This window comes from Homalodisca vitripennis, chromosome 3, assembly GCF_021130785.1.
Source record: "Homalodisca vitripennis isolate AUS2020 chromosome 3, UT_GWSS_2.1, whole genome shotgun sequence".
Taxonomy (NCBI): domain Eukaryota; kingdom Metazoa; phylum Arthropoda; class Insecta; order Hemiptera; family Cicadellidae; genus Homalodisca; species Homalodisca vitripennis.
Window position 1 is genome coordinate 11,175,696 of NC_060209.1, and position 16,127 is coordinate 11,191,822.

At 31.9% G+C, this 16,127-nt stretch overlaps 1 protein-coding gene across 1 annotated transcript in view; it reads right to left on the reverse strand.

The window, feature by feature from the left end:
- Nucleotides 1-417: 417 nt before the first annotated feature.
- LOC124356578 overlaps nucleotides 418-16,127 on the reverse strand; it is a 434,532-nt gene continuing 418,822 nt past the window's right edge. The window contains exons 2-6 of the mRNA XM_046807661.1: nucleotides 14,404-14,609; nucleotides 13,278-13,413; nucleotides 5,175-5,308; nucleotides 2,609-2,870; nucleotides 418-1,244 (exon numbers count right to left, since the gene is read on the reverse strand). Coding sequence (XP_046663617.1) covers nucleotides 1,159-1,244; nucleotides 2,609-2,870; nucleotides 5,175-5,308; nucleotides 13,278-13,413; nucleotides 14,404-14,609 — 824 coding nt within the window. The 3' untranslated portion in view covers nucleotides 418-1,158. The remainder of the gene's footprint in view (nucleotides 1,245-2,608; nucleotides 2,871-5,174; nucleotides 5,309-13,277; nucleotides 13,414-14,403; nucleotides 14,610-16,127) is intronic.

The window sequence follows — 16,127 nt, forward strand, 5'->3', positions numbered from 1 at the left end:
AAAATTATATTTGAATATAAAGTAGGTACGTTTAATTCGGTTTTTAAATGAATAAACTGTATATTGTACAGTGGACACTGCATAAGTTGTAACGATCTTTACTTAAAAAGAGTAATTAACAAAGAAAAACAATCTATACCTCCAATACTCAATACAAAACATGAGAACTTAATCATGATGTACTGTATAGCACAAATCAATATAATGATGGTTGATTCCATCAATCAAATTAAATGTTTAGGTACCAAAACTAGATCAAATACTTTACTCAATTAAATACATATTTCATACTTAATTATCTACAAATAACGTTATCGTCTTAATCTCATTAAGCATTTAAAGAAATACAAAGAACTTGAAATGTATACAGGTCTATTTTAAACTTACATAATCGGAACGTGTGGAATAAATAAATAAATCATAGCTGCAACATTATTTCTATAAAAGAATACATTATAACAGTTAGTGCAATATATACATTATAAACCGTTTACTAGAATAACACCCAAGAGAATCGCTAATATATAAAAGTGCGAAGAGCAACATAACATCTCAATATTCGATTACAAAATACACTATGTCATTAAATATTGATATACTTGTGGTTTTAGTGATGTTATTTTACTATACCTTTATATACCAGATATTGTGTTGTTTTATTGATTTTAATTTAAAATTATGTTTAAATAACTATGAACGTTTTGTAGTTCAATAATATACATTAAATATATTAATAATCATACGGCAATATTAGTTTCTAAAATTATACCATATAATTTATATAAGTAATAGATACGTATAGATAACCTAATTACATTGAAACAATAAACAATTTTCGGGTTACAAAACAAAATGTTGAAAAATTCATGGAACAAATATTATTGTAGCTACGATGTTTAGGTCAGAAAACATATATATTTTGTAAAATAAAAAATATAAAGAACTAATGTAGTTACATATAGTTCTAATCTAATAAAACATAAATGAATAATAAGTAAATTTAAGTAGGAATTGTATACAAATGTTCGTGAGAATCGTGTATACATAGTGTATGTTGCAATCAGGGCTGTATTTACTGGCGAATCAGGTATATTTACAGGCCAAGTATTTATGTTACATGAGACTCTAGCGACCTCGGGCTGTAGACGGCCGTGATTGTTATCTAGCAGTGACTGTGAGGTGGCCAAGGAGCACGGCTAACAGAACTTGGCCGCTGCAGGCGTAGAATGCACAGGCCTGAGAAGCTGAACAGAACAGAATATTGCTGATAGGTGTTTATAGTTTTGTAGTTCACCACTATAATTCAAATAACTGTTTTATTTTTCTTTCACGATTTCATCTATTCAAAAAATATTTATTAAATTTATACAGAAGAAATTACGACAAAAGGTAAATATTGGTAATCTGAAGTAAAAATTAATTTGAAATATATTATTTGGTACATGCAATATATGAAAACATTGCCATAAACTGTAGTGGATATTGAGTATAAAATACCCTATAACATAACCTTTTTGTTATAAAAAGATACATTTATAAGGTAACTACTGCAAGGAAGCTATTCCTGAGTCGTTTCAAGAATATGTACCGTTATAGTAAGCTCTAAAACATATATTTAAAAAGTTTTTGAAGTAGTTACTGGATACTGAAACAAGTATATAGGCTAAATGCACAATATCTAGAGTTAATACATTACAATGTATTACTACAATCAGTGTGCTTTTAGCACCATTTGTTTTAGTCTTTCTTGAACTGTTATTTATATTTTAAGGAGCAATCAAATAATATTAAAGAAAACGTGTTTTCTAATTTTAAATTAACATATACATTTAAAGACGACAGCACATTTTGCAATCTTTGCTACTAATTTCATTAACACGGTATAATATTATGCTTTTATTCATTAATATTATTTTTATATGTATGTTATTTTGTATAGCAGATCATCATGCGTCATTTATTTAGATCAATTTCTGAATTATCTTGAATGAATTATATTCTCTGAGAGATTTTATAACAATGTTCTTGTACGTTCTCATTTGCTACATCATTGTTTTGCTAATATAATTGAAAATGTTTGCATCTTGAGAATTATTATCACTATACATTTTTCTGATTTCTTTGTATTTTCAGTTGGTAAAACTGAATTCAGAGCTGTCAGCTGTAATATTGGACAAACATAGGAGTTCTTAACGTATAAAAAACGTTGTACACATTTTGTAGATTTCAAACCGTTATTCCTGTGTCACATTCCGACGAAGTAACTATATATCTTACAAAACTACAAATGAGAATGTTTAATGTAGCAAAATTGTTCATACAATGGCTCAATTGTATAATTTACAACTTACAAGAATAGATAGTGACAAAACTCAAATAACGATATTCAAATTGGCATAAGAGTGTTATAATCAGTAAGTGAACGAAACATTGGGCTAACTGTTACTGTTTAAGAAATAACATCTATGTATGGTATCAGCAGTGATGAGGAAGAAGTCTATAATTATCCAAGGTTTACATAGTTACAAGGCAACTATGGTAGTGTAAGTCAAAACTAGATGGAGTGAGGATAGGAACTTAGAACTTAGGATCAATAAGTAGTACTGACCTTGAACCCTATCAGCCCTGGACCTATCAGTAGGGATGTCCTTGACCTCAAGGGCCGGTGACCGCTGAGGCTTCTCACCCTCCACACTCTCCTCATTGCTTTTCCAGTAGACCGTAGCGATGGTCGCCAGGCACTTCAACTTCAGGTCACTTCGCCGGAAGTGTCTCGCCTCCACTTTAAACTCCAGACCTAAAGTTGCGGTTTCCAGACCCTCCCTCCCCACATATTCTACGGTCGGACCTCTCAGGTAGGAATTGTTGACCTGTTAAACAAAATATCAAAATGTAGGTATGTTCACATTTCACAGTTCAAACATCTTTATTTCTACAATATATTACAAGAAATACATAATGTCAAGTGCGGTGAGCACGTGTGACAAATCTGTACGCATATAACATAAAAATTGTAATATACTTTGGTCGGCTGCACATTTAATTAACAACCAAGCTTTAATTAATAAAAATATTTGATTAAACTATTATTATTTGCTTGAACCAAAGCTTGCACCACCTATTACCACAACCAACAATCAAAATAACGCACCAATTATATTAAATCTTGTTACTACTATTATCATAAAGTGTTTGTATAGTATATAATTTATGCAATATTTAAACAAAACAAATGCCAACAACAGACTCCCAGCTCATCCCATATCCAAGTTTCATATATGAAAACCATAATAATAAGTGTATATATTCACACATACATTCACAAGCTAATAATAAGTACACATAAAAGTATTAATACGAATAATAACAATATGCATCTATACAGGGTGTTTGAAAAGTATGGGTACGGCTTAATATTTTAAAAAACCATAGGAGATAACATCTATAAACTTTGCACAGTGTCATATGGCTATGTAAACTATTTTTCCTTGCTATTACCATGACATGCCAACCATGGGGGGGGGCGACCCACAGAGGAAAACATGGAAATCTTAAATTGAAGCATGGGTCGAGTGATGCAAAAACACAATAAATACCGATGTTTTTTTAATTTTATTTATTGTGTTATAAATTTATGACGTAATTTGCTAATTAAAAAAATTCAGTGATAACACATTGGATAGTAGAGTGAAACGCCGCCAACCGCATCAGAATACGACGATCCAGTCAGAAATGGCAGCGCATAATGTACTTCACAATGTGTACCTAAAACAACCCGCCATTTCTGATTGGATAAACCTTTTGAGATGCGGTTTGCGGCATTCAACTCTACTAAGTGAGCTCTTTCAAATGAGCTCTTTCACTCGACCCATGCTTCAATTTAAGATTTCCATGTTTTCCTCTGTGGGCCGTCCCCCCATGGTTTGCATGTCATGGTAGACTAATAGCAAGGAAAAATATTTTACATAGCCATATGACACTGTGCAAAGTTTATAGATGTTATCTCCTATGGTTTTTAAAATATTAAGCCGTACTCATACTTTTCAAACACCCTGTATATTATAATAACAACAATAAATATACAAGTATAAAAAAATAACAGTTTATATGAATAACAATAAATAAAAAGATACAATTATAAAAATCTTTCACAATAATAACAATACAAATATCATTTAAATAGATATATAACAAGTAAGAAACTGTAATAAAGGTTGTAATAAATTTGAGTTATAATAAGTTAACAAAAAAAATACACTAATATTGTGAAATATAAAATATTTCGAGAATTAATAATTGAAAGAAGTGTTTTAACACTTGGTCAGATTCGCATAATATTGTTATGAACATATTCTTTAACTTTTATTTTGAATTTGGGCTTATTTGAAACAAAAAGATCATTACCACATTCCTTCGTAAATTTATTATAAATTTTAATACCATTACAAAAGAATTGGTGGCTGGAGATTTCTTTCGTAAAATTAGGTAAATATTAATGATATTTGACTTGATGATCTAAGATTTAGTATACTTCACTTAATACGCTAAGCTTTAATTCCTTCACGTAATTAAAGATATGTTCATGAATATAAATTAAAATAGGTGACACATACAATTGTTTAATGTCCGATATACGTTGTTCTATAAAAAAATATGCGACAGGGTCAAATTTCTTTATATTGTTAATGTTTCTAACCGCAAATCTCTGATAAATTATAATTGATTTTAGGATACTTTCATATGTTCCACCGTAGTTTAAAATTCCAAACCGTATGGTGCCTTCAACCCAGGAAGTATATAACTGCTTGAAATGTTTTTCTTTATATAATCTCTAAAAATAATACAAAATATAATATATTTTTCGTAATTTGACTGCTAAATAATGTAGCCTATATAGTGATTCCATTTTAAGTTCCTGTTAATAATTAATCCCAAATACTTTACATAATGTGAATTTTCTATTTCCTTGCAAGAACACTTAAATAGACATTGATGTGTGTGGCAAACAAATTTTGCAATTGATTTGGAGGTCTTTACTTTCTTTATTCTGATCAAAAAACAAACATATTTTGATTTAGCTGTATTTATTAGAAGTTTATTATGTCTATTAGTATGTCTGTTAAAAGACTATGCAATTTTACTGATAGAGATGCATTCATGTGTTTCACACAAACCTGTTCCCCGTTGATGAACCACATGAGGGAGGCTGCAGGCTTGGAACTGCCAGAGGTACAGTTGACCCTCACGGTGTCCCCGACCTGGTACCTTGGCTTCCCTCCTGTAATGCGTGGCCCCTCCTCTGGTAGAGCTGTGGGCAAAAGTACAAATTATAATTCAGTACAAAATTATCTACAATTTGATCTTCATAGTTTTCAATAACACTCCATTCACTATGAAAACCACGGGACTGATTGGTATTCTTTCCTATGTGTCTATTATGATTTATGCTAGAAATTACATTTATTTAGATTAGAAGTTTTTTTGGACGATAGAAGGATTGTGAAGGAAAGGGGATTTTTCCGGACATTTGCCATATTTCAGTCATAGAAAAATGTTTTTTAGTTAGTGAAGTTGACACACAACATGGTGGTTGTGATTCCTGACTTACGCGTCACAATTATCTGGTATTGTTCGGCTTATTTTAACGTAGTTTGTAATTATGTCTTAGGTTAGTTATTAACTCGAAGAAGAAATCAAATTGCAGATCCTGAAACGTAGTGTTACTGATTTTTTCTGTATCACTGAACAATGCCAAATGTCCCGAAAAATCCTCTTTTACGACATTTGTTTAGCTGTAAATCAGATTGATTATAAAAAGCAAAGAAGGTACTCGTAGATTATTTTATAGACTAACGGCCATTTTTAAAACATTAGCAATCATCAACTAAGACGGCAGTGATCTTTTTAATCTACCCGCTTTGTTTTCGTCTAATTAAGAAATTAAATATATACATTTATGCATCTTAATTTTAATCTACCTTTAATCTTTATAACCGGTCAAATTGAGAAAAAGTGTTCGATGAAAAACGTACAACCTTTAATCCCCTCCCATTATCATAAATCACAATAAAATATTAACATACTGGTAGGTGTTTATCCAGAGGCAAAATCTTTATAACAAATATGTAAAAAAACAGTATATAAAAGACTGATATGCTATTAGTGAACAATAATTAAATATTAATTGGCAGGATCCTTAACTACCATTTTCAAGACTTTTTTACTTAAACATAAATCATATGTATATAACAGTGAAAGGACACTCACATACATCCATTTTCCATAGGGCAATAAATTACATGAAATATCATACGATTCCCCATAGCAATAAATAGTTAGAATTGTAAACTAAAAACGTTTAATAAAACTGGAATTACCGATAAACTGTTAAATATATTCAGGTTCACAGCATATCGAGTCTATAACGGCCTTTGATTGCGGCTGAGTTTGAGGTGAGTTATTGTGAGTTAGTGAGGGAGAGCTGTAATAAAAAACCTCTCGGCTTGTATTTGCAATTCTATGAGAGCTTGGGCATTGAAGAATGAACTCATAACTTATCTCAGTCGATATTTTATATCCGTCATTATTTACTGGGAGTGCTCGTTTTATCGACCACTAATGAAACGTCTCATCTTTGAGTACTCCGAGGAGTAAAATATTAATATCGGAGTATCTTTCTGCTAAATATTGACAACTTTACAAATGTAGGTAACGAAATACTGATGTAAGTTCATTGCTCATAGAACAACAACAAAAAACACGATACTTTCGAGTAATTGTGTTTAGGTTATAAAAATATTTCTATGAACCTAGTTCGAAATATATACATACATATACATAGAAAATGTATATGTACAATAGGCAATATCTTGTTAGTGATATAAAATTTAAAATCCTTTAAGAAAAACATTACTTGCCAAAAATCGCAACGAACAATAAGGCAATGACAAATTTCATTTTACGTTATCTGCATTTTGAAAAATACTGTATGTATATTGTATACGCTCAGACCACCATTTTTCTTGAGAGGTAATTTTTCTAACTTTTTTAAAAAACAAATCTCAATTAAATAAAATATTTATTTTTCAAAGTCTGTTTTGTACCTTTTAACTTAAAAATATGATTTCTTCCCTATAAATGATGAGAGACAGACAGAGGGTATAGTGAGCAAGTCAAGAATACATTTCATTCCGCATTTATTAGCTATTTTCACCGGGGAAATCTAATCTTATAGTTTTATACAATAATCTATGTACTGCAAATGCTACTGTATGGTTATTAAATATTTAATTTTAATATAAGAAGATTATTTAAATGCATGAAATACTTAAACTATTTTAATTTTAGTACACTTATATTTATACTATACAATTTTTGAAACATGTGGTTTTTTTAAAACTTCTTAAAAGATGCTACTTATTTGAGTTATTATGGTTACCATACACTTGTATTAAACAATAAAAGAAATTGCGAAATATTCTAAAGTGATTTTTATATGATGTGCATTTGAAGTTGTGAGACGAAAAATGTTTTGTTAATCTAGAAATAATACAAATTTTAACAGTTTTAATTTTCACATTGGTTAAAAAAATAGTTTTATATAAATAAAACATATGCAATAAAGTTCAAAGATTTATGGCAAAATATAAATAATATTAAAATAATTATTTAGTTTAGTATATTCTATTCCCTATCAGGGAATTAATAGAGTAAGAAAAAATAAATAATAAACCTAAACCAAATTTTAAAATCAGAGAGAATTTATTGAAACATGCAGAACAGTCAAATCAGACTGTAGGAAACATGGTAATTATAGAGAAAGTAGACACCTAAAGACACAAATTTCAGTTTAATTCAAAAATACAGAATCGTGTCAAATAATTTTCAAGAATTTACCACACTGTGGAGTATAAAGTTTTTGGAAATTTAATATTAGCATATTATATTAACTAACTATTCATTGTATTTTGATTTAGTGAAGGATATACCTAATAAATAATCAAATACATGTCAAATCGACAGCAAATATTTAATTATTTTGAGGAAATTATATGGTAATATAGCATAGTGGGGTCTGATTCCATTATATGCCCCCTAACGCTTAAACTTTTTCAATGAACTTAGAAAGTTATAAAACGATTTAGTTGAGTGTCAGAACTAACATTATGCCCCCAACACTAATTTTTCATTTACGGATGATTATAATGAATTACAATTGGTTACTAGCTAAGAAAAAAGGGTACTTACGTATTACGTATATCGAACACACCCCTACATTACTCCAAACACAAAAATTCAACAAAAACAAACATTACCAAACAAAAACTTTATTGAAAAAAACACACAAAACTTGTTTTTTATTCTTGATCAAACTCCGCCACTCAAAATGCGAGTGCCTCATGCGATTGATGTCAACGAAAGAAAAACATCCCTTGAGATAGAACCTATCAGTAAAATATCAAATTCTAGAGGGGCTGATCAGAAATATAAATTGAATTGTAATGGAAAGGCAATTATGTACCGTGTAAAAAACTTAAATAATCATGTGACGCCGCGCGGCCTGCTGTAATCGGGATTCTCGAGATAGATAAGATAACAGCGACAACAATACCGACCGCAATACATGGAAATGCTTGTTGATTGATGGAATGTTAGTTTTGTTACTCAACTACATCGTTTTATAACGTTCTAAGTTCACTGAAAAAAGTTTAAGCGTTTGGGGCATATAACGGAATCTGACCCATAGTGTTATTCTGTGGGCAGAGTGAAATAAATATTTTCAAAACTATTACTCTTATTCGCCTAAGCATATACATAAAGAATAAAAATATATGAATAATTCTCTATAAAGAGCTCAATATCTAAATATCTTGACTTAAATGTCATTAAATAAAAAATACATCCAATGTATGTGAGGGATAACGATTGTTATATTTTTGGATTATATATTAAAATGGACTAATATAAAAATTACCAAAAACCGTTATTTATTTATAGTAGTAATGGAACGCAAAAATGTAGCATACATAGCTTTTTATTGTGAACAGCGCTAAATGAGAGTGATAGACATGAAGTTAACTTAATCTAATGTATTTAGACTTGGTATTCAGGTCTAGATCTTTCTTTCTGCAAATTTAACAAACATTTATTTATTTTCTAGCTTTAAGGTATTTATTTTATTCTACAGAAGAGAAATATATACCTGAAATTTGCCTTACTGAGGGGGCTGCATACAGCACTCTAATTTATGAATTATTTCCTGGTACTTAATTATATTTAGATAAATAACGGCCCATTGTAATTTTACCTACGTTTGAAAAATTACGGTTATTTGTTTAGAGGAGTACAATTTTATTGATTTATTACTAAACAATCTTTTAAAAAGTTCTAAGTGGTAAAACAGAACATTTGGTTAGTTAAAAATAAATCTGATTTTACGAACAACTTTTGAAATTATTTGACCTACATCACCCTATGAAAAATTCATGATTTGACGTTTCAATCATAAATTCAACCTCAATTTTACATATCATATGCACATATACACATAATTTTATCCTCTTATTTCTTCTTAGAGCAACTTTTTAAATAATGTAACCTATATAACCCTATAAAAAATCATGAATTGACGTTCCAATCACACATTCACCCTCAACTGTATATTTTATATGAGTATATACGCATAGTTTTATCCTCTTAATTTGCTCTAAGAGCAACTTTTGAATTAATTTAGTCTAAATAACCCTGTAAAAAAGTCATAATTTAACGGTCTAATCACAAATTCACCCTCAATTGTAATTGTATATGACCACATACAATAACGTATGCCTCTTAATTTGTTCTAAGAGCAAATTTGATATTACTTAACCTACATCGCCCTGTGAAAAAGTCATAATTTGACGGCCTAATCACAAATTCATCCTCAATGATGTAGACGAAGAGATATATCAAGTTATAAAACGCATGATGATACAACGTTTTAGGAAGTGCAATGAAGTTAGAGAAGGACTTTTTCACAGAAATTGCAAATACTTCTAAAATGTTGTTCTTTAAGTAAAATTTCATAACATGTTTATTAACTTTGTTAAAACTCACTTAGTAGACTCTAATATAAGTATAATAGAAGTATAAAACTTGGCTCGCTTTGGAAAGCAGGCTGAGCTCACGTAATAGTATTCCCTTTACATTTTCTCAGAGAAGACAAGGAAATACGTTGCGGTGTGAAGATAAGGCGTCAGCGGACACTATATTAGCAATTCGTATGAGGTGCCAGATATTGATTATATAATGGCGTAGAGGAGAAGCAGAAAGGGTTATCGCGAGAGATGTCTCATCCATCATCCCCTAATAGCAGGTCGGCACCCCTAATAGAGACAGCCACCGCTAACCACCGTCTGCCTTTCCGGGGCTTCACGCTCGTCAATGGCGGTTGTTTACGAGCTATAATTTTTATGGAACAGGTGTTTCCTGACTCCGAAGTGTTTTTAAGCTTTTAATATTATAAATATTATTATGATAGTATAACGAAATATTACCGACGTTTTATGCTTTATATAGTTTTAAAACATTATTAATAATTTAGACAATTATAAGGGTAAATGTTTATCTTTTGGATAATTGAAAATTGGTACTGATATAGATTTGGATCTTCCCAAAAAAAGTCTTATAGATACAAATTAAACAGAGAATATGTTGCTAAGCGCTAATATTACGAACGCCTAGACCAATAATTAGGATAACAATGTTAGTAAAGTATTTTTTTTTTAATCCTGTGGAAGGTTTATACAAAGAGAAAGATTTTGAAAGATACCGGGAATATTATGGAATTTAAAAAAAAGGTAGTTGTGTTTTATAATCCATACTTAACTGACACTAAAAGGATGTTGAAACTATCAAGTAAAGTTTAAATAGTGGCTAAACATCTGTTTATGCTTACATTTTCTAAAGTGCTAGCAGTTACCCGCGGCTTTGCACGCAGTTTCGTAGTGTTTGCACCTGTATGATCACTTCTGATTCGAGTGAATTGTATTTGCGACACAAATTTCACTTTGCCTCCTTGCCTCGATCAAGAAAATATGTTAAAAAATTACATATTTATGGCCATTGTTATTTCATCAGGTCTTCGTACTTTTAGTAAAATACTTAATTCTCACTTATTCCCGATCAAGAAAATACACATATGTGTACAGATCTGAGAAGCGTAATTCATCAAAACACAACAAAGGTAGGTTTCATAACATTATCAACAAAGATAGGTTTAATAATATTCTTTAAAAGTACACATAAATTTAGACTACTTTGCCTTTTATATCTGCATTACTAACAGTTACCCACTGCCAGTGGGGCGTGGTCCAGAGGGATTTTCTAAATAAGAATAGTCCAATATTCATACCAGAGTGTGTAACAATGCAGACCAAGTTGTACCAAAATTGTAGAACAATCGGTTGAATATTTTACCTATGAAAGCAAAACCCCACAAAATAACAATTTCGCAATTATTATGAGGCAAACTTTACTACGGTACTAGAAATATCTTATACTGGAAGTATACGATAAAGAGCTTTAATTATACGCTTTTTGGCCGAAGTAGGTTTAAGAGATCTGTGTATTTGTATTTTCTTAAACGGGGTACCAAGGAAGAGTCAGCTATGACGTTGTAAATGTAATACAGTTTAATCAGAAATGCTTGCAACAACGCAAAAAACATCGTATTAGTAAGGTTAATCTCTGATACTCTTAACTATGAACTCTTAAATAATATATACCTGATATACGCCTATTACGTCTGACACATTGCTTAGTACTCCATCATATTACACCATAAGTGCTTTTACTAGTATTTGACCAGTATTTTACTGGTATTTGAAAATTGCGTGTGAAGCCGCCGATAACAGCTAGTTAGGAATAAAACTGTTTAGGAAAAAAACTAAAATCAAGGACCGAAGTACATTTAGGTGATTACTGCAAGGTTCTTGTTGGGCATTCAACTCTAGCCTTTAAAACCCATAACACAGAAAAATAAAGAAGGCAACTCGACAGCAGTGCATGCAAAACTTCAAGTTATTCTAAAGATGAATATTCAGTTTTACGTATTTTCGTGCCTGCACAATTGAATGGCAATGACGAAGCAATGGTCAAGTAACTTTGCGACTGAAGAAACATTACTTTATCTCTGTTACTCGATTGCTTCGAGTCAAGTGACTCTTGTATTGTTGACAACAATAATGAAATGGTGAAAAAAAGAAAATTTGTTTAGTGTTTTTTAACCAATTGCTTTTTAAAAGATATATATTGTGATTAATTTGATGTTTTGATAGTACAAAGCATTTACTAGTAATCAGAATTTATAACAACAGAAAAATTAAAACGTCTTATTGGAAAAATCTTTTAACAGCCAGATTAAATGGCTACGCCTAATACTACCATTGGTTGAATCTATCTAGCTCAACATTAGTGAAATCTGCTATTAACTCTGGTCCTAGTCCTGTTTCTAAGCTCAGTGATATTCCTGACAGGTAGGTTTTGATTGTCTGTGGTTTGAAATTCACATGCGCAAATAAAATTATAAAAATTTCCAGAATCTGACGCTATCACAGACTTGAGTCCTGGAATCTGGAGAAAATCTCGTTGATAAAAAAAGACGTTGATGAAGCCCTAAATTAACTCTTTATATAGTTTTGACAACAGAGACACGCAGAATTCAAATTATAAATATATAATGAAATCTAGATGGTAGTCTTTTTGTGTCAGATATACAATTGAACTAAAAATTCACATTGAATCAACCCTTCCCATCATAGCCAGGTTATGTGTTGTGATTGTATTGTAATGCTTCAAATTGATAGAAGAAATACCAATACCACAATGAAGTACTCTGCAATCCATTCCTATCCCATCTGTTTGGTTGGTTGATACATAAGTATAAAGTCATGTTCTGACGATAAAATATAGGTAGGATTTCAAGTATACTGGAATTGCTCTTTACTGGAACAATGTATTAATAACTGTGACTATTCAGAGAATTGCAGTTGTACATCTATTAACACTTTCCGTAAGTACACTGCCAACAAGTAGGCAGAAGTAATTGAACATCCATCGTTCTTTGTGTATGTCTAAATTCTGGCAGTGAACATTTTTTTGCCTATGTATGTTCTGGAGTAATTTTTCAAATGTGCTCAACCAGCAATGTTTTCATAAAAGGATTTATCCACTCTATTGAAAACCAAGGAACTGGAAAGACTACTTTAAGTAAATGCCGAGTTAGTAAGATAACTTACCGACAGTGAGCATATCCCCATGGTCTGAGACTGTTTGGAAGGAGGGTGCCTCTGCCGACACCTCACATCTATAACGTCCACTGCTGGACAGAGTGAGGTCCTTCAGCGTCACGTGAGATTCATTGGATCGTGAGATCTGCAAAGTCACGTGATCAAATTTAATCGTACCTAGTGTTTCTTATGTTCCTTTCCTATCTTACTAACTAAATGACACAAAGATTCATTTGTTGAACATTGATAAAGAAATTGACACTAATTACTGTACTCAAGATGTGTAAGCTTGCATTGTGAGCTTGGATTACATGAACCGTAAAAAATTAAAAAGAAAAAACATCTAATCGATATACATATTTATAGCGCTAACTAACATGTTAATATTCTATTCATACGTTGGACACTGCAAAACTACAAGTAAGAGCTATTTTTTTATATTATTTACCCATTCATATTTGGATTCATATTCCTAATAAATACAGTTAAATACTTAAACATTACACCATTATGTATTCATGATTTTATCATTAATATTTTCACGGACATCATCTATTTCTCAACGCGGAATCTGTTATATCCCGTATACTGCCACTGACGTACCATGCTTAAGGTAAAGACTGACACTATTTACTACTATGAGAAGATCAGAAATCGTGTTAACGTAAATAGAATATAATTCACTAGGGGGAGGCAGAATTTCAAACGCTTAATTTTATTTAAAAACTGTTTGATGGATTAATAATTTCTAAATTTATGCACTAACACCCACTACCAGAAAATTACTAAAATTGCCTAAACTCGATAAGTGAAAGTAATTTAACATCTATCTATAACCACTTTGTATGAATTTTAGCGTTGTGTAGGTAACTTTTTGTGCGTTTTCTGAACAATAGGACTTGGGACATAAAAATATATACGTACAGTAACTAAAAAAGTCAGATTTTAAATTATTAGTATACACTATTTATGAAATCCATTAATAATTTCATGATACGAACAAATTGTAATGAATGTGTATTGTACTCGAATACATTTTACAGATGTTATTGTTGAATATCAAATATTCTATACTACCAAAGATCGTTTGACACGTCTGAAATAAACACATTTGTGTGACTAAACATGTACTAACATCAACTGCAACTCCTGGGAGAGGAAATATCTGGGCAGGCGGGCTGTCCCTCGGCAGGAAACGGAAGAACTCGTTACCGTCCTTGTACCACTTGACAGAGTACAGTGTCTCTCCTTGCAGGTCGAACTGGCAGAGCAGCTGCGAGCTGTTGCCGCGAACTGTGTGTTGTTCTATGCGGACTTCTGTCAGCCTTAGGCACCTCACACCTGCAACATTATATTTTTATCTTCTAGAGAAAGTTACAGGTTTAAATTTGGTATATAAAATAATTTATATGCCTTATTTTCAACAGGTATTCATAACATTAAAGTTTTAGGAGCCTTTGAGGCAGCACTGGTCATAATACATTACGGATTTTGTCTATATAAATGGTTATCGAAAAAGAAACAGACACTTTTGAATCAACGCAATAAAACGAATTCAAGCAAAATAAAAAAGTAATTAGTAGCATTTTAAAGATGTCTTCTACAATTTTTTGACAATGATAACAGGATTTCGGACAATTTCTATCGTTATCGTTCCAAATTTATAATATAACGTTTCGAGGATTGGAGTCCATCCTCTTCGTCAGGTGGGGGAAGTATTACTACATACAAAATTAAGAATAGAAAGAAGAAAAGAAGGAAAAGAAAAGGGTTCAAAGATACCCAAAAGCTGCTTGAAGTCTAGTTCAGCGTTGTCACTGCAGAGAATGCAAGTTCCGAGTATAAGTCGGTTACCGTAACATAGACCACGGCACTAAGGTCTATGACCAAGACATAGGGCCGGAAGTGACCCCTTCCTCCTCCTGACCACCTGTTTCAGACGACACGACGCGGTGCCAAAGAAAGAGCAAATTTCGTGATAGTATCCCACTTTCATCCGTGCCGGTGTGATGTTTGATAGTGTTTCTCGTACTCGTGACTTGTGCTCGGAACATGCATTCTGTGCAGTGACAACGCCTGGACTAGACTCCAAGCAGCTTTTGGGTATGTTTGAACCATACTTCTTTCCATTCTTTATTTTTGAATGTAATAGTAACTCGTCTACCTGACGAAGAGAATAAATTCCAATCCTCGAAACGTTGTGTTATACCTTTTGTAACCACAAAGATGGAAATTGTTCGAAATCCTGTTATTCTGTCAAACCCTCCATCGTCAAAAACAAACTTTAAACAAAGAATTTTTGACAACGTTATAGATGTGCTATATGAGCCCCACGGATTACAGAGCAGACTGCAATGCAATAGTCAAGCTCTGACCAAACTCTGTTAAGGGTATTATTCTCATGAGCTTCCTTTTTTCAAAGAGCCTCAATAGTAATGAGAGAATGAAATATTTTTGTTTAACACAATCTTAAAAGAAGAAGCATGGGTTAAAGTCCGGACAGCGAGGAGGCCACCCCATTCAGGTTACACATTGCTGTTATTTGCACAGCCCAGCAATGCGGTAATTGCCCATAGATGTATTCTCTTATACCGTGATGATGATGAACAGAGTTCCATCTTCTACCTTTCAACCAATATATGTGTACCGATTGTATTAAATTGTAATTCTGGGGTAACTGGATTACCGATGGAAGGAGTACGCCCAGAAGAATGATAAGGACTGGACTGTACAGAAGAGGCTGCTATCAGCGAGGCGCGCATCGCAGATGGCAGTGTTTGATAACAAAATTGAGAGGTGGGGTGAGGTAGACCGTACCTCCCGTCTCAGTTGATCGGAAGTTATAGTAACGAGTAGACC